Source organism: Rhagoletis pomonella, unplaced genomic scaffold (assembly GCF_013731165.1).
Source record: "Rhagoletis pomonella isolate Grant_MI unplaced genomic scaffold, Rhpom_1.0 Rhpom_scaffold_00003, whole genome shotgun sequence".
NCBI classification, from domain to species: Eukaryota; Metazoa; Arthropoda; class Insecta; order Diptera; family Tephritidae; genus Rhagoletis; species Rhagoletis pomonella.
In genome coordinates, this window is record NW_023458557.1 from 56,293,278 (window position 1) to 56,312,944 (window position 19,667).

Here is a 19,667-nt window from a genome sequence, read left to right on the forward strand (position 1 = left end):
GTACATCAGACCAATGTTGAAATTGCAAGATCATTGAAGAATATTACGCACGCTTGGCAGAGATCTCACAGGTGGAAATAAGGCCATCGGTAAAACTCATGACATCGAAAGGGATTAGTATTCCATATGGTATCACAGCGCTACTATTCTTGGCCTATGTGTGAGGAGGATTATGCTCTTTATTTGTTTCAACTTAAACTAAAAATGTTTACTTTACAGACCGCTTTTGCTTTGAAACGCTATTTTTGTATTGGCCAACGCAAAAGATCTTATTAGGCGCCGCGAAGCAAGCGGGCATTGGCTAGTAGTACCATAAAAGAGAGCCTCACTGAGTTGTCAACCGCACCTTGTTTGATACACCTTGGCCATACCCAAGGCATATTCAACAAGGTAGAAGTGACAATTCAGTCGAGCTCTCTCAATGCTGACTGTAATGTCAAAAAATGTAAACAAAGAAATTAACCTTTTGCTATGCATTTACCATATTTGGTAAAACACAATCAGCCTTATCATGAGTTTCATTTTCCCTAAACCGGTTCACTTTTCACTTTTGGCTTACATGGTTTTACTATGGGCGGATGAGAAATTTTTGGGTGAATTTTCTTCTTGAAATGAAAGGTTTTGTAAATAGGAAAATATTTAAAATTGGGCTGTTCACAGTTCGTTCCAAATAGTGTCTCAAAATGTAGACGTCTACAATTTAAGACGTTTTCAAACCGTAAAATCTGTGGTTTTGTTGTTTCCGATACAAAATTGGAAAACGAATTATGGCAACACCAATCATATTTTTATTAATTTATTGGGGATGTTTTCCGTATTTGCATTTGATTTGATCGCAATGGCTGCTGAAAACAAACACATCAAGGAAAAGAAAGAACAAATTTTGGCAATTGGTAATTATGTTAAACAATTAAAATTTTTCAGAACCAAAATCGAAAGACGACATATAGAAAATGGACGCAAAGAAGAAATGTCTGGCAACACAAGTAAAGTTTTGCGACGACTACTAGAAAGGGGTGCTCACAGTTTGATGCTAAAAATGTAGACGTCTACAATTTGAGACAGAATTTGGAACGAACTGTGAACACCCCAAATCTCATTCGAAACAGATTCATTTTAATTATTGCATTTTCGCTTTAATGTAAATGTGGAAATGCATACTTACATAAAATTACACACTAAAGGAAACACTCATATATAAAAACGTTTTGACAATTTTCTTGCTTTTACTATCCCATTTATTTTTTTATTCAAATACTTAATTCTAAAGTATATTAGACCTTAAAAAAAGTTTGATTCTTCTAAATTTACATCAGAACTTAACTTCAATAATTTAGCAATTAAATTTCTGGCAAACATTTTTTTTAGATTCACTTTTATTTCAACATATTTTGATTAAAAGAAAAATACTGATTAAAATAAAATTTTTCATAAAAACAGGATTCAAATCTTGAAATTCCTGCCCGTATTTTGTTTGTAAGTCAAATATGAGTGTCATTGTGCTACTATATTATAGCCGCCCCAAATTTGGGTGTAAATCGTATCCCAATTGGAGAGGGGTCAGAACACCTAAACCCCCCACCCCCCTCAATACCCAAAAAAATTTACAAAGAACATGATCGGCCCTACTATGGTTGTCGAGGTCGATGCCGATGTAATTTTTTCATCAAAAGATAGCCCTCGTAAGTCCAACTCTAGCTACGCTTACCACAAGAAGAACTCGTTTCCTCTAAAATACTGTGGTTAGCGTAGCTAGAGTTGGACCCACGAGGGCTATTTTTTGTTGAAAGAATTACATCGACGTCGAAAATCATAATAAGGCCGAATATTATTTTCAAAAACTCAAACCAAACCAGTTTTGCTACATAACATTAAATAATCAATGTTTCAAACACGAAAAATATTTGACAAATTGACAAATTTTGTCTAAATAAACTATAACTATAAGTTGACATGTTTTAGGGTTGCCAGATTTTTTATGCGGGAAATCAGTACTTTAGACTTTTTCATGCTAAAATTATCAGTACATTTCAGCACACTTTTGTTCAAAGCAAAATTATGAATGTAAGTAACAGATTATACTTTAAAACGCCAGTGTACTTATTTTTAACAATATTTTGGTATATAATTAAAATATAGTTCATAAAAAATAAAAACGTTATTCATTTTAACATAAGTGTACACATCATTGTACACAGGAGCCAATAAATTATTTTATACTTATGCCATTCTTGAATAGCATTAATGAGATCATTTCCATTTTCAGTGGTTAAATAGTCAAAAAATTCTATACATTTAATTTTAAAGATACTTTTAATTTGAAGTTCAGTTTCAAAAATTTTAATTAGAAGCCGGTTTCTCTCTTTGCGCAAGGAAGCAACCTTATCCTTAAGATCCTCTCAGTTGCTTCGTTTTACATATTTTTTCAAACTGTGGAAAAGTATTACTTTTTAAGAACTTCCTCTATATATCCTCATGGAAAGACTAAAAGCCTGATTATGGCAACTTAACCTAACGGAACGTAGAACTTAAAGAATCAAAATGAAAAAGATTTCGACGTGGCATTAAGTTACGTTAAGTTTCAGCTGTTAAATTATAAGCAACACCCATTTAACAGAATTTTTAAGAGAGAGCTGTAAGTTACGTTAAGTTGCTATAATCAGACCATAAGAATTTGCTAAAAAGAGTAGGTATCTAACTCTATGTCTTGAATGCAAAACTCTTTTACAATGTCAGTAAGTTGAGAAAAAATAATTGTACAGCTGAATTTACATGAGGCGATTTTTTAGGCGATTCAATATTGCTCAAGAAAAATCGCTCGTGTAAATGGGGATTAAAAAATCGCTTGCCTTAAAGTAGACAGAAAGTCAACTTTTGCAGGCGATTGTTGCCTCCCAAAAAATCGCCTCATCTAAAGGCAGATTAAGTTATAGGCAAAAGCCATTCGAATATTCAAATTTGATGTTATTAAACTGAAAGATATTTTCGAGATAACTAACAACACTCGACAAAAAAACGTCAGCCTTATTTTTAAATAATTTAAGCTCATCATATTATCGCAACTGGTACGTAACGACCCAGCGATAAGCCCATATAACTATTGATATTCTTGTTGTATTAATTTCTTGGGCATATCAAACATTATTTGAAACATTTCAACTATAATTAAATTACTTGCTTCCTACTTTTTGCAGTGCAGTTTAAGCAAGTTCCAACGTTATGTAAAAACCTTAAGAAAATCATAAAGTATTTTGTTTGCATTGCAAATTCAGTACAAATCAGTACAAATTTTGAAAAATCAGGACATTAGCGTACTGATTGAAGAAATTAATAAAATCAGAACAAGAGTAGAAAAATCAGTACTGTACTGAAAAAATCAGTACGTCTGGCAACGGTAACATATTTTCACTGAAAACTTATGAAAATATATTATTTTATTCTAACATATTTACCCGTATAATAAATTTATTAGCCACAAAGTTGTCGCCGCTTGGAAAATGGCTCAAAGACCGAAACCCAAAGCCATCGATAGTTTGACAGCTCTACTCGAAAGATCATTAGAAGGACTATGAAACTGGACAATAACACTCTCTACTCAACTTCGACGAGAACGTATGGGCGTTTAGCATACTTTACCACATTCTTTTTGTATATTTTTAAGTTATTAATTTAATTTAAATCGAGAAAGCATCACAATTTTGGAAACTAAAAATTCTACACAATTCGCAATTACTCGTAAATGAGAGCCAATCTGAAAAAACGTATCCGATCAAAATATGCCACAGAAATATGAATGACGTTTTTGAATTTTTCTGAAGTAGGTTTTGTAGGTAGGTATGTAATTGTGAAGTAGGTATGTAATTCGATGGATAAATATGTCACGAAAATGAACCTTAGATAAATGTAATTAGCCTTTTTTTCTCATATAAATGCCTAATTATGATTAAGTTCCGTGTTTTCTTTCATTATTTAGCAGAAAAACACACCATATAAGTTTGACCGGTTTTACTATACAAATACTCCTCTGTGCGTTTGCTAAAAATTTACATGATTTCTTATGCCAGAGCATGTTGAAAATAAGCGCTATAAAAAGCTCGATAAATAAATTACAAAATATGCTCTTAAATATGAAAATTCAATTAAGTTTCATTTAATTTTTTCAATATTTTTATTCAACAATCTCTCGCGGCCATGGTGTGTCGTTTGAAATTGTTGAATAATTACAATTCCTACAAGATGGTAGCATAAGTATGAAAGCATCTATATATTAATACGCTAACATAAATTTTGTCTCCGTTCGTTTGGCGATTCTACCGAACCGATTTCAAAACCAAGAACACCGTTAGAAAGGCATTTTTCCGTAGATGAGCAGAGTTTTTATGGTTGAAAATTACGGCCAAAACCGTCGTTTAAACATTTTCAAATTGTGTATAGATGTTGCTGCAACATGTTCAATTTGACATGATTCGCCTGTTGTTTCACTACACATTTGAAATTAACCTTTGAAATAAACATAAATATGAAGATGAAGAAATAAATGATAACGATGAAGTCAAAAAAAAAAAGAAGGCAGAAGTGAAGATAAAGGCGAAAATGGAGACAATGACAGATACATTAGAATTAGGGTAACTGAAAGGGTAAGAACATTTCTTGAATTTATGAAGTGAAACTTCTTTAGCGGCAGTTGGTTGGCTGGGAGTAAATTGTCAAATTAAAGGTGAATAATGCACATGGAAATGGTTCTCAGCGGTTTAGCGGTTTGAGAATAAAAACAAAAAAACAAAGATGCCTAGAGGTGCAGGCAAAAACGAAGATCAAAGTAAATTTAAACACTTTAAGGTAAAGGTGAAGAGGAATATGCAAAAATAAAGATAAATATGAAGAAAAGGATGAGGATGAAGATCGATATTGTTATCGATATAAAACTCGATATTCATATCGATATAATAATCGATATTGCTATCGACAAAATAATCGATGTTGTTATCGATACTGTTATTAATTAAATAACCGCTATTTTAATCATTAATTCATCTACGTGAATAGAAAAAGAAAAGGATATAAGCAAAGATGTCAAAGATAAAAACAAAGATGAAGACCAAGGTAAAGTTACCGATTTCAAAACCAGAAACACCGTTGGAAAGTAATTTTCTGTAGATGAGGAGAGTTTTTATAGTTTCGAAATTGGTTGAAAATCGTCGTTTAAAAATCTCCATATTTGTTAATGGTTGTTTTTGCAACCTGTTGAATTCAAGCGTTTCGCATTTTGTTTTACTTCGTATTTGAAAATAAACTTTGAAATAAAGATAAATATGAAGATGAAGAAACAAGTGATAACGATGAAGACAAAAAAAGGCAAAAGTGAAGATAAAGACGAAAATTGAGATAAAGGCGAAAATGGAGACAATGAAAAATACATAAGAACTAGGTTAACAGAGCTGAAATTTTCCGATAGGAATCGAAATAAAATTAGACATAAAGCTTACTGAAATTTATCGAATCATCGAAGTTAGTTATCGCAACGTATCGAATTATTCAAACTGATCAATGTTTACTGAGTTGTCGAAATTTATAGACACAGGAACCTTGTTGTCCAAATTTACGGATAGTTATCGAGCTATGAAAACGTGTGGGATTAATGAAATTTGTCAAGTTAAAGAAATGTATCAAGTTATCGATATTTATTGAATTATCATTATTTATACACTTAACGAAATATATCGAGGTGTCGTAATGTATGGAGTTCTTTCAACTTACAGAGTTATCGATAATTATTGATCTACTGAAATTGGTTGGTTTATCGGATCGAAGTTTATGGAATTTTCAAAACATCGATTTATCGAAATTTCAAGGTTATCGATTTATCACTGCTTATCGCATTTAATCGTCTTAACAGAGTGTAACGAGTTATCAAAATTTTTAGATAGCTTTCGAAAAATGTGGAGCTGTCAAAGGTAAAAAATTTATAGAGGTATCCAAAGAATTTACATTTTTGAGTTATCGAAATTTATCGAGCCCTCGAATTTCACAGTTATCGAAATTGGTCGAGTTAGCGAATTTTGTTGAGTAATCGGATTTTAGTGTTTTTGAAATTCATCGAACTATCGATATGTATCAAATCATTCAAATTTATCGATAAACCGGAATGTAGCGTAATGTATTAATACGCTAACATAAATTTTGTCTCTGTTCGTTTGGCGACTCTACCGAACCGATTTCAAAACCAAGAACACCGTTGGAAAGGCATTTTTGCGTAGATGCGCAGAGTTTTTGTGGTTTCACAATTGGTTGAAAATTACGGCCAAAACCGCTGTTTAAACATTTTCGAATTGTGTATAGATGTTGCTGCAACATGCTCAATTTGACATGTTTCGCCTGTTGTTTCACTACACATTTGAAATTAACCTTTGAAATAAACATAAATATGAAGATGAAGAAATAAATGATAACGATGAAGTCAAAAAAAAAAAGAAGGCAGAAGTGAAGATAAAGACGAAAATGGAGACAATGACAGATACATAAGAATTAGGGTAACTGAAAGGGTAAGAACATTTCTTGAATTTATGAAGTGAAACTTCTTTAGCGGCAATTGGTTGGTTGGGAGTAAATTGTCAAATTAAAGGGGAATAATGAATAGAAATGGTTCTCAGCGGTTTAGCGGTTTGAGAATAAAAACAAAAACAAAGATGCCTAGAGGTACAGGCAAAAACGAAGATCAAGGTAAATTTAAACACTTTAATTTAAAGGTGAAGAGGAATATGCAGAAATAAAGATAAATATGAAGAAAAGGATGAGGATGAAGATCGATTTTGTTATCGATATAAAACTCGATATTGTTATCGATATAATAATCGATATTGCTATCGATAAAATAATCGATATTGTTATCGATACTGTTATTAATTAAATAACCGCTATTGTAATCGATATAATAATCAATATAATAATCGATATTGTTATCGATACAATAATGGATATTGTTATCGGTATAATAATCGATTAAATAATTGATTTTGTTATCGATTTAGTCATTTATATTGTTAACGATATGTACAATAATCGATACTGATGATTGTTATATTTATCGATGAATTAATCGATTTTACAATCGTTGTGTTTTTCTATATGTGTATGGATATTGTTATCGGTATTTTTATCAACACAGTTATCAACAGGGTTATCGATACACTAATCGGAACATGGAATGTGATCACATTACATCACATCACATCACATTTTATCACATGATATGAAGAGACATCACATGATATTGCATCACATAATATGATGTCACATCACACGATATCATGCGACATGACATTGTATGATATGCCATCACATTATAGTGCATGACATCACATGACTTGACATCACATGATATGACATCGTATGACATGACATGGCATTACATGACGTGGCATCACATGATATGACATCATATGGTATGACATCATATGACATGACATCAGAGGATATGACAACACATGACATGACACACACACATCACATAAAATCACATCACATCTTATCACGTCATCGCACCTCATCTCATCTACGTGAATAGAAAAAGAAAAGGATATAAGCAAAGATATGAAAGATAAAAACAAAGATGAAGACCAAGGTAAAGTTACCGATTTCAAAGCCAGAAACACCGTTGGAAAGTAATTTTCTGTAGATGAGGAGAGTTTTTATAATTTCGAAATTGGTTGAAAATCGTCGTTTAAAAATTTACATATTTGTTAATGGTTGTTTTTGCAACCTGTTCAATTCAAGCGTTTCGCATTTTGTTTTACTTCGTATTTGAAATTAAACTTTGAAATAAAGATAAATATGAAGATGAAGAAACAAGTGATAACGATAATAATAATAATAATATCCCAGCGGTTTTTACCCTCCATTCCCGCCCATCCGCACGAGGGGCGCAGTCCGCATGACGTACGGAACCAGTATTTTCAATTTTTGCGCCGAGTCACGATAGGCAGGAGTTTGTTAAGTGTCGAGATCTAAAACTGTTCAGCTACAGAACTAAATTCATCAGCCGATTTTGTGTCTTTATTTTAATGATTCATTTATTGAGAGAGGACAGTATCGATTTCTTAATGCTGAAAAGCGGATCTGATATATCAAACGTGCTGGAATGAGAGTTAAAATCCTGGCATAAGCAACGGAGTGGGTCGTGCAATTCAAAATTTGTTTTACAAGCTTTCAGAAATAGGGGGCAAAAGTGTCTTGATACCCGGGAGGGAACATTAAGGCTAACTTCGCCAAGAAGAAGCGGACTTGAAATTGAGCCTGTTAGTAATTTAACTATAAAAATTGTACCAAGCATTTGCCTGCGGCTGGAAAGTGTAGGAAGATTAATAAGTTTTAATCGGCTCGTATAAGGTGGAAGGTTATATTGAGAATCCCAACGGAAATTTCTTAAAGCAAAAAATTGTTTTTGAATTGATTCTATCTTGTCTGAGTAAATTTGATACCTTGGATTCCAAACCACCGAACCGTATTCCAGAATTGGCCTAACTAATGTTGTAAACAGGGTTTTAGTGATATAAGGGTCTCAAAATTCTTTTGACCATCGTTTCACAAATGCAAGTACACCTTTAGCCTTGTTGACTTTCACATTAATATGAAGATTAAAATTAAGCTTAGGATCCATTGTGATACCAAGGTCCACAAAATTGTATACCTGTTCCAGGTTATGGCTACCTATTGTATAAGAAGTGGGATGAACAGCTCTTCGCGAGAAGCTCATTACTTTACATTTCTTAAGATTTAGAGGCATAAGATTTACTTGACACCAGTAAGCCATGCTGTCTAAGTCTGATTGTAGAAAAGACCTTTCTTCAATTGAAGCGTACGATTTATAAAGCTTTACATCATCTGCATACATTAAAATTTTGGAAAATTGTATATTTGTAGAAATATCGTTTATAAAAAGCAAGAACAGAACCGGGCCTAGGTGGCTACCTTGAGGGACTCCTGAAGTAACATCAATGACGTCAGAGATAGTATTTTTAAACATTACCTTTTGTGATCTATCACAGAGGTATGAAGAGATCCAACGTAGAAAATTAGGTGGAAGACCAAGAATATCAAGTTTGTAGATAAGCAACGAGTGGCACACTTTGTCAAATGCTTTACTGAAGTCAGTATATATAACATCAACAGTTTTGCTTTCACTAAATGCTTTTGAGATATAGGATGTTAATTCGAGTAAATTTGTAGAAGTTGATTTGCCCTTGCAAAATCCATGTTGACTATATGAAATGCTAGAAGAGATAGAATGCATCAACTGATTTGTTATAATTGCTTCAAATAATTTAGGAATTGCAGAAAGCTTAGCTATTCCCCGATGAAGACAAAAAAAGGCAAAAGTGAAGATAAAGACGAAAATTGAGATAAAGGCGAAAATGGATACAATGAGAAATACATAAGAATTAGGTTAACAGAGCTGAAATTTTCCGATAGGAATCGAAATAAAATCAGCCATAAAGCTTACTGAAATTTATCGAATCATCGAAATTAGTTATCGCAACGTATCGAATTATTCAAACTGATCAATTTTTACTGAGTTGTCGAAATTTATAGACACAGAAACTTAGTTGTCCAAATTTACGGTTAGTTATCGAGCTATGAAAACGTGTGGGATTAACGAAATTTGTCAAGTTAAAGAAATGTATCAAGTTATCGATATTTATTGAATTATCATTATTTATAGACTTAACGAAATATATCGAGGTGTCATAATGCATGGAGTTCTTTCAACTTACAGAGTTATCGATAATTATTGATCTACTGAAATTGGTTGGTTCAACGAGGCGAAGTTTATGGAATTTTCGAAATATATCGATTTATCGAAATTTCAAGGTTATATAAGTTTATCGATTTATCACTGCTTATCGCATTTAATCGTCTTAACAGAGTGTAACGAGTTATCAACATGTTTAGATAGTTTTCGAAAAATGTGGAGATGTCAAAAGTAAAAATTTATAAAGGTATCCAAAGTTTTTACATTTTTGAGTTATCTAAATTTATCGAGCCATCGAATTTCACAGTTATCGAAATTAGTCGAGTTAACGAATTTTGTTGAGTTATCGAATTTTAGTGTTCTTGAAATTCATCGAACTATCGATATGTATCAAATCATTGAAATTTATCGATAAACTTGAATGTATCGGGTCAATTCCAAGTCCTGCCGAAGTCCTCCAAAGACCTTCTCAGATAAAAAAAAAATTTAGTTACGTTTTAGGAGAAGATTTTTCGTTTAGTTAATTTGTACCGTATAAGTTTTGCTGCGTGTTAAGTTAGAAATCCTCTCCAAGGCTTCTAAAACTAGAACTGGCCCTCTAGTATGTATTAATTCACGTTGTTTCACGCATCTATCGTTTTTTCCCCCCAAATGTATTAAATGTTGTCAAGTATGCAAAATAAGCACATAAGTCGAATGTATGCAAAATCCAGCAAAATTGCCAATCTTGTGAAAACCCAAACACCATATTACACCGTGCGACAAACACCAACAATTTTTAAAACACACGTAAAAATCAATATATTCACAAAACTAGGAGCCAAATATAGTATAACTGCGTTTTTTATTTTTCTCTCTGACGTCAGGATTTCTTTTTAAAGGACTTTGAAATTTCTAGTCTATGGTTGAATAAAAAAATATTTAAAAAGTTTGGTGCATTGTAGAGTAACAACATGGGTAGCAATCTAAAGAAAAATTAGAATTGAAAAAAATTCAAATTTTTGATGCACCAGGACGAATAATTGTTGAAAATGTCCTTTTAAAATTTTATTCTTGCATATCCTTGGAAATTTCCAACATTTATTTTTGAAAAAAATATATATCAAGGACTAATATGTAAACTACCACATCCTCGAATTTCGTCCTTCTAACTTCATTAGTTTTTGATAAAAAAAAATTTTACACTTCTTTTTATAAGATGTTGATAGGTACAATATACATAAATGTAGATACTGGAATCACTGTACTGTACAGCACTCGGCTGGGTATTGGACCAAGCCATATTTTTTTTTTTTAAGAGATTGAGTCATACGTAAAAAAGTAATTTCTCCGTTTTTCGAAGTTAGACTCCGAGATCGAGATATGGGCCTTCGAAGTTCGAAATGGGACCTTTGGTAAAAAATTATTTTTTATTATTATATGTAAATAATTAAAAAACTAAAAATATAGACTTAGTCCGCCTTTTGCTCTTATTTAAATTGTATCCAACTTTTTTTGTGCAAACTTATTTACAGGTGCTATAAGGGGTCAAAGGTCGGGTCTTCGTAAAGTTAAAAACGTTATATTTCAAACAATTTTGAACTGATTTAAAAAAATAGTATCGTTATAAAAGCGATTAAACCCCTTTCTTCTGATATGCATATTTGTATACTTCGAATGTAAAATTTTTAAGAAAAAACATTTAAAAGGAAAAACTATTTTTTTTTATAAAAAAATATTTTAAACAAAAACACTACTGACCAAATTATCTTAACATTGTTTTTTGTAAAGAAATAAAAAAGGATTACGATGGTGTAATTTTAAATCCCTAATTTGCTGTCCTTCGCTACGCAAATCAACTGCAAAAAGTTGAACTGTTAATAGCTAAGTCATCTTTAGGACAATCACGACCATGTTATATATAATGTTAAGCCCGTTTCTTTAGCTTTAAAACGACGTTAAGATGAAGTCTCTACGATAAGCAGAACCCTAGATATAACGGTTTTAAGAAGTACATTATTTCTCAGAATCACGAAAAAATTTACCCCCTTATTGTAGAACCCGAATTTTCGTAATTCGTAATTCGGAGCTACGCTACGAAAAATCCACATTCTGCAACCCTTGCGGACACATGTGCAGCATTGCCAGCAATCAGTTGTTTTTCGAAGATAGCTGAATGAAGGAAAACAAAGTGGAAAAGAAATAAAAAAAACACTCATCATGTGTTTGTTTATTGTAAAATTGGTTAATTTTACATATTTTGAGGAAAATTATGGGTTCTGATGCATTTGCAATTATAGCAGCAGAGTAAGAGGGCGCTATGGGAATGGATTCACAAAGGTATGCGGAGCTGTCGGGCATAGTCACCATGGGCGCATCTATGTCAGCTTCTGGTTGAATTGTTGAACCACAAGCCAGAACTCCTCCTATGCCTGAAGCTCTGGTTCTCAATCCAGTTAATGCAATAACAGCTTCTTCCAAGCCATTGAAAACATGCACTTTGTTAGGTCCACCACAAAGGCTTGCTTCTGCCTTCGGCCGCGCTTAGGAATTATAACCCTACTAAGTAGAATTATCCTTTCTGCGTTGCCGGGAAGAGGGGCTTCCGCAAGTCAAAGGTATACAACATTTCTTGTGCATATCACTCCGGCTACGCCGTCCACAGTATTTTTGCCCAGAACCCACGTCGAAATTTGCAAAAAAGTACATAGTGCAAACCGAGTTTATTAATAAGCTATTTATCTTAAATAAAATGTGAATCCTTTGATTACACGTGTTTTTGGATTCGGGTTATGCGTTTGGACACAATAACCGAAAATCATTGTACAAATAACTAAAACGGACCTAAGTTTCTCGATAAGGGGCAAAAATTTTGTATATAGTTTCGTTTATATAAAGCAGTGGATAAAAATATACGTATATGCGAAAGGCAAATTTATCTGTTTAAATGAACACCACCAATATTTCTTTTAAACACACATCGATTTACATCTTTTATTTCGCCTCCGACACAGAATTGTTTTCGTACAAAATTACGCAAAAAGCTTACTCGTTCGTTTCTAGGCATACCATTGTTACAAATTTTGAAAGTTCGAAAATACGATTCGGATTGCAGCATACTATTTCTACGATTCGGAGCAAAATCCGAATACGAAAGAGTTGCAGAATAGGGGTGTTAAACTTTGACAGGTCATATCTACGAAGTAAAAAAATTTTAACAAAATTTCCTCGAGTATGTGTTAGCTTATTTCATGTATAGAATCCATCAAAAAAAAAAATATAAGCGAATCGAAAGTGTGGCTCCAAATTTGGTATCCGATATGAAAACGCATATATGATATAAGTGGGCGATGCCACTAAAAAAATAGACAATACTATTTCTCACAAACAGAAAGGAAGTTAGAGCCTTGAGATTTCAAAAATAAATTCCCGATCGGCAGCCTAATGTGCATACATACATTGTAATATTTAAAAACAAAAAACGGTCTTTATTATTCATCATTTGTAATTTACACTTACCTCCTCTTTCAGGCTCACGAGAAGACTCACAAATCGCCACGCTACGAATGCACCGATTGCGGTAAAGGCTTCTCCCAGTTACGAAATTACAAATATCATCTATCCGTGCATCGCGGCACCAAAGAATTCGCCGCTGAATGCCCGGAATGCGGCAAAACATTCAACGACAAAGGCTACCTCAGCAGCCACATGAAGATCCATCGCAACAAAAAAGAGTACGAATGTCCATATTGCCCCAAGTCGTTCAACCAGCGCGTGGCATTTAACATGCACGTTCGCATACACACCGGGGTTAAACCACACAAGTGCGCCGAATGTGGCAAACGTTTCTCACGGAAAATGCTACTGAAACAACACATGCGTACCCACAGCGGCGAGAAACCCTACCAGTGCTCCGTGTGCGGCAAATCTTTCGCAGATCGAAGCAACATGACGCTGCATCACAGACTACACTCAGGTGAGTTGGCGGAGAGTGCGAGTTTATTTTCTTTAATTCAACTTTATTATGTACTGTAAAATATCATTCAATCTCTTCAGGTATCAAACCATTCAACTGTCCCATTTGTCCCAAGGCATTCACCAAGAAGCATCACCTCAAAACGCATCTCAACTACCACACCGGCTGCAAGCCGTACGTCTGCCCGCATCCAAACTGTAATCAGGCCTTCACTCAGTCCAGCAACATGCGCACGCATGCCAAGAAATGCCAATATCGTCCGCTGCAATTATCCTATCCGGTTGGGTCGATAGCGAGCAGCGCATCAAACGCGGTACCATCATCCGCTATGACACTGCCCTCCACAACTGCGGCGTCATTAACACCAATTGTGTCGCGCCTCAACATACCAACTTCGCCAATCGTTTCTGGAACTAGCACAAATGCCGTGACGGCTGCGGCAGCCCTGTCTGCGGCAGCTGCGGCGGTGGCCAGCACAACGGCATCGCCACACATTCCTAATTTGCCAACGGCCCTGTCGGCTGGTATGCGTATGTTATCCGCAGTGTCCGTTAGTGGCGCTGTCACGCTACCTAGCGGTACCACATCCGGTGGTCACAATGCTGTCGCACAGCAGCCGCTTTTGCCATTTCCTCCTGCGCAACAGCCGCTAATGAGTACACTACGACCGTTTTAATTGAGGCGAGGGCAGTTTTTTTTTTTAATTTGTAACTTGCATCTTAATTAATTAAGGCACAGTTTATTAGTGCTGGTTTAAACTCAGTTTAAACTAAATTTAGTCAAACTCAGTTTAAATTTAAACAAAGTTTAAACTACTGACCAGTTTTTCAGTGCGAGTTTAAGGCCTCTTCCTAGTTTAGTTGTTATATAGGGCAACACTTTTTTTCCTTATGCAGATGCAAAACTTCAGCTATTTATTTTAACTTTTGATATGATCGCGTTGAAAGTTCTGATTTTAGACGGAAATGTAAAGAATTTGTTAGGTGATTCATGTGTTGTTCGACCAAATTGCCCTATGCAAGTAAACTCTAAATCAAGTTGCGTTTGTTAATTTTCTTGTGAACACTTTTCATCTTACAACAACAACATTTCGCTTATTTATGTATGTATTGCTATATAAGGGCCAAATTCACAGTGCGTAGTTAACTGCCGATATTGAGTTGACTACTGTGAACTTGGCACTAAGCGAGTCTGTTTTCGTGTATTTCACAAACAATTTTAATTTTTTTTCCTCCTTTTTCATCTAAATTTTGCAGCTGACTATAAATATACAACTTACGGCCAGTTTTTCAGTGCCAGTTTAAACTTAGATTAAGTAAACTGAGTTTAAATTGAACAGCTGGCTGACATTTCATTGGCTAATCTTAGTTTAAACCAGCCAGCTCGGGGGCTTAAACTGGGTTTAAACTACGGCCGCGCAAGGAAAAACAGGCCCTTAACAGCGGATAGTTTAAACTCGGTTTAACCCAGCCAGATTGGGCGTTTAAATTTAAAGTTTAAAGTAGGTTTAAATTTGACTGAAAAACTCCACACTGAATTTAAACTTAGTTTAAACGACACTGAAAAAATTGGCCCTAAACAACACATATCGTCGCCTGGATCGAAAATTATCGCAAGCGCCATTTATAAGATTTTTAGTTACAGATGCTGTTATGTATGTATGTATATCTCCGAAAGTAGCATGCGACAATATTTTATCCAGGGAACGATATATGTACATATGTATGTGCGTAAGTATCTAATATTTATGTAAGTAAGTATATTTGTGATGTAATCTGAATAGTTTTACTGTCATGGATTTTCTACCTTTGTAGCTTTAACATTTTTGGGATCCAAAAAACTTCCGTAGAAATAAATATTATGAGTATTTATCTGAATGCGCAAATGCCTCGTAAATGCGTAACCTTCGTAAAAACCTGACTTACATGGTTACGAGGCATTTACGCGATTAAATGAAAACGCCTATTGTAAATATAAGTATTTTTGTAAAGTGGAGTGTGCTTAGATACCTTTAAAATATGAATATATGTATACATATTTATAAGAAACTATACATTGCATATGTAAATAAATAAAGTATATGCATATAAAACTTACAAACAACAAAAACATTGAAGCTAGATATGTCAGTAGCAAAAATACATCGATCTATTTCTTTTTTCAATGCATCGAAATGTACATCGATATATTTCAATACATCGATTCATTGATTTAAATACGATTTTTCAGATAATGGGTCGTATGCATAAAAACTAAACAAATGCTTTTACTTAAAATTTCAGACCTTTTACTCAATTTGTTCAACTAAATTTAAGTGAAAGGTATGGAATTTTAAGAAAAAGCAATAGCTTAGCTTCTATGCATACGGCCCAATGTTTCACAACAAAATACATACGTTATTAGCAAAATTGTACACAATTTTAAATAACTGCAACTGAGCTAATTTAGTTTTTTAATGGAACTTTTGGGAGCCATTTCAATATTTGGTCAAAGTCCCTTCCCTCTTTTGTACAAATGAAAGACCGAATTGACGCTTTATTGTACTAGAAAACCATCGATATTTTTTTGATAAAAAGATTAGGTGTTTGAATGTGTGAAATTATTGAGAGTAAATTCTTGAGTACTATATCCACAACAATATGCAAAAGAAGTACGTTAACTTAAAACGTTAAAAAGAAATGAAAAACTAGGAATAAAATTTATGGGGAATAGAAAAAGTTTAAACCACTGTCCTACTTTCCTATTTTATAGAATGCAGGACCTGGAATAAATAGCCAAAGCACAAAATTCTGCAAAATTGTTTGGGATGACATTTTAAATTTCCGACAGGGGCTGAGTTTTTTTATGGTTTTTCTTAATTACGAAAAAGCCTCTGTGTAGTGCAGAGCATAAACTTATTCAAACGAAAAATTGTCAACCAATAGTTTGGGTAATGTAAACTAAATTGTGGTTAATATTACCAAATCATTGTTGAAAATATCAACCAAGGTATTAAATATTAAATGTTTCAAGTTTGAATTTGGTAATATTAACCAATTTTTGGTTGATTTTTCTCTCCGTGTATGAAAGAGGACTGAAATAGCTTTGAAACAGAAATAACTATCGAAGGTTACCACCTCTATTTATATTTTTTTTTTTGATAACTTAATACTAAAGAAATTCATATACCTGACCCAAGGTTTTGTTCTATGGTGATTAATTAAAATTTGTATTGAAATATTTTTCAATTGGTGGCTTTCCTCGTTTAGACATTTCAGTTTTAAAGCTGTTTAAATCGATTTCATTTGATACCAAACTTGTTTATTTGGATAAGCGGTTTGTTTATTATCCGGAAAGGACTTTTATTTCAGAATAAAAAATATTTGGCCAAGTATAACTCGTAATCACTACGTAAAATTTACGCATAGTTGGTCTTAAGTTAGGATGGAAGGACGTTATGGTTCTAGGGTTAAATAAGTTTATTGTTTTACGCTTTTAAATAACATTGGTTTTTGGCCACTTTTTAAGTCTTCTGGCCCATTGTGCGAGACTATATGAAATTTTTTCCCAACTGAGTTACGACCGGCCAAACATTTTAACATTTTCGATGGCCGCACGTAAACTTTAATGGCATGAACGATGTAATTACAGGTAGACTTCAAAATTAAGCTTTCAGCTATCATAGGATTCATAAACAACTAGTGTATTCATTATCAAACAGTGGGAGCCTAAACCACATTTAGAGTACTATTCGTAAAATCGTATTTTGGTTCCAATGCAATCATTCAAAATAGAGGAAAAATATTATCCAAACATCCGGTGTTAAGAAAATTGGCCTATTCCTCATGTATTTTTGCATACGTGTATGTATATCAACAAATGAAATGATAAACAACAATGGGACCTTTGGAATCTCATTTAAGATTTATATACATATAATTTATCTTTTATAAATTTGAATACATTTTGACTTTTTGCCTTGAAGTAGGCAGCAGTTTATTTCTAGTAAAATCGTTATTTGATTAGCCCTCCGCAATAAATTTGATTTAATCGTTTTAGTACATAATCGAATGATTCTCTTCGAATTGATGTACAAGACAAAGCTTTTTTTAATTCTCTAATTTCTTTTTTTTTAATTTTTGACGTAGAATACGTCTTACCTTACGATATGGAGGCTATGCTGAAATGTTGTAGTTGTAATTTTTAGAGCTTCTCGAAAACGCTTATTGCACGAGAACTAATGAAGCGATTTCAAAGAAAGTTGTGGTATTTCAAAGATAAAATACCAAACCTATCGACAGATATATTTCTGTAAGTAACCGATTCGGTGTCCTAGAAATAACGGTAAATATTTCCCTCTTTTGGGGTAAATTTTGAACTTTTAAAGTGGAGCAATAGAAATATTATCGTGCATAGATTTTATATTAATTCAACAAATATTGAGCTTTTTAAGGCAAAAAATTGTTGAAAAAATTTGCAATTTTTTTTATTGCCAAAATTCTCGAAAACCGCTCGAATGATTTGGTTTTTGTTTTCTTTAATTAAAAATTCAAGAGATTTCTTTTCGTTTGGTATATGGGAAGTATTGGTTGATATCCTCTATGTATGCTTATTTGATTCAAATATATGGGCATAAATGATTTCCCATACAAAATCACTTCGTCATCGCTTTGCAAACATGTGCATGCGTTGGAAGTAAGGGAAGGAGACAAGAAGTATGTATGTGTGCGTAAGTACATATTTCGGCGACGGAGTTTGTTATCAATTTTGTAATTGATTTTTTGATACATTTTTTAAGCGATTTCGTTATCGATTTTGATATTTTTATCGATTTTGCTATCGATTTTTTCATCGATATTATTACCGATTTTGATATCGATATTTTCATCGATTTTTTATCGATATTTTTATCGAATTTGCTATCGCTATTATTATCGCTTTTGTTATCGATTTTTTTTTCTCAGTGTGGGCTTTCGTTTTTGACTTGGATGTGCTCTTAACCATACCACGTATTCTACGTTAAAATTTAACGGCTGTATCACCGATACAGCCTGCAGACCAAGACGAAGGCGCTGGACTGTTCCTTTTTTCTACTCTTCTACTTGCTCATCTCATCTCATCAACGCTCCACAACTTTCTTACTTTACCTGGAGGCGCATCCACTTAACATACTTATTCAATCGCGTCTCTGCCTTCCTAAAACTTTTTTCTTTTCTCCCCCTTAGCTCACAATTTGCAATTTGTAAATTCGTTTCATAATTTTTCATATTATTTTCACTATCCTTCCAAGATTTTGTCTGGTTAACTTTTTTCTAACTTCGATTGCTCTTTACCTCTTTCACAAAAGGAACTCCTTTCGATATCTACAATTTTATTCTATTTACTCAACTCTACCACCAGTGCTTGTCTCCTAGTTCTTTCATGAACACATTTACATGCATACATTTTTAATAATCATCCACTTTGCACTGGCATCTACTTTCGTTGCTATCAACATTTTCTATATTGCCTATTTCCCTTAACGCCATACTCTCAAGAGTTTCTACTGTATTATTTTCCTTCTCTTCTGACCAGTGATCGGACTGCTATCACTTTGTGGAAGTCTGGCACTTTTTGGAACATCTACCACACAAGGTCTGAAATCTACAACATATTCGCGTTTTTGAGTAGCTTTATTTTTGCTCGACATAATTTTCTTAATTTTAAGCGCAAAAATTGTTTAACTCTAAACACTTCGAATTCCCAGCGGCGATGAAATTTCTCAATTAAAAGTAAACAAAGCCGAATGGAAGGATAAGATAAACAGTAAAATAGTAAATTTTCTCAATAATAAATTTTTCGACAGGAAACGCGGTTTTATTGTGTTAAGTTGCAAAATATATGATTTATAAAAAGAATTAATAGCGAAAATGTTAAAAACGGTGATTTTTGTGAAAGTATTAACAAATTTCAGTGCATCTAAAGTTTCTAAGGCGTTGTTTTTTG

General features: G+C 33.4%; 1 protein-coding gene across 1 annotated transcript in view; it reads left to right on the plus strand.

Moving 5' to 3' along the window:
• LOC118735313 (zinc finger protein 629-like) overlaps window positions 1-15,713 on the plus strand; it is a 50,619-nt gene extending 34,906 nt beyond the window's left edge. The window contains exons 2-3 of the mRNA XM_036464996.1: window positions 13,259-13,703; window positions 13,784-15,713. Of these exons, the coding sequence (XP_036320889.1) occupies window positions 13,259-13,703; window positions 13,784-14,379 (1,041 nt within the window). The 3' untranslated portion in view covers window positions 14,380-15,713. The remainder of the gene's footprint in view (window positions 1-13,258; window positions 13,704-13,783) is intronic.
• The last annotated feature ends 3,954 nt before the right edge of the window (window positions 15,714-19,667 follow it).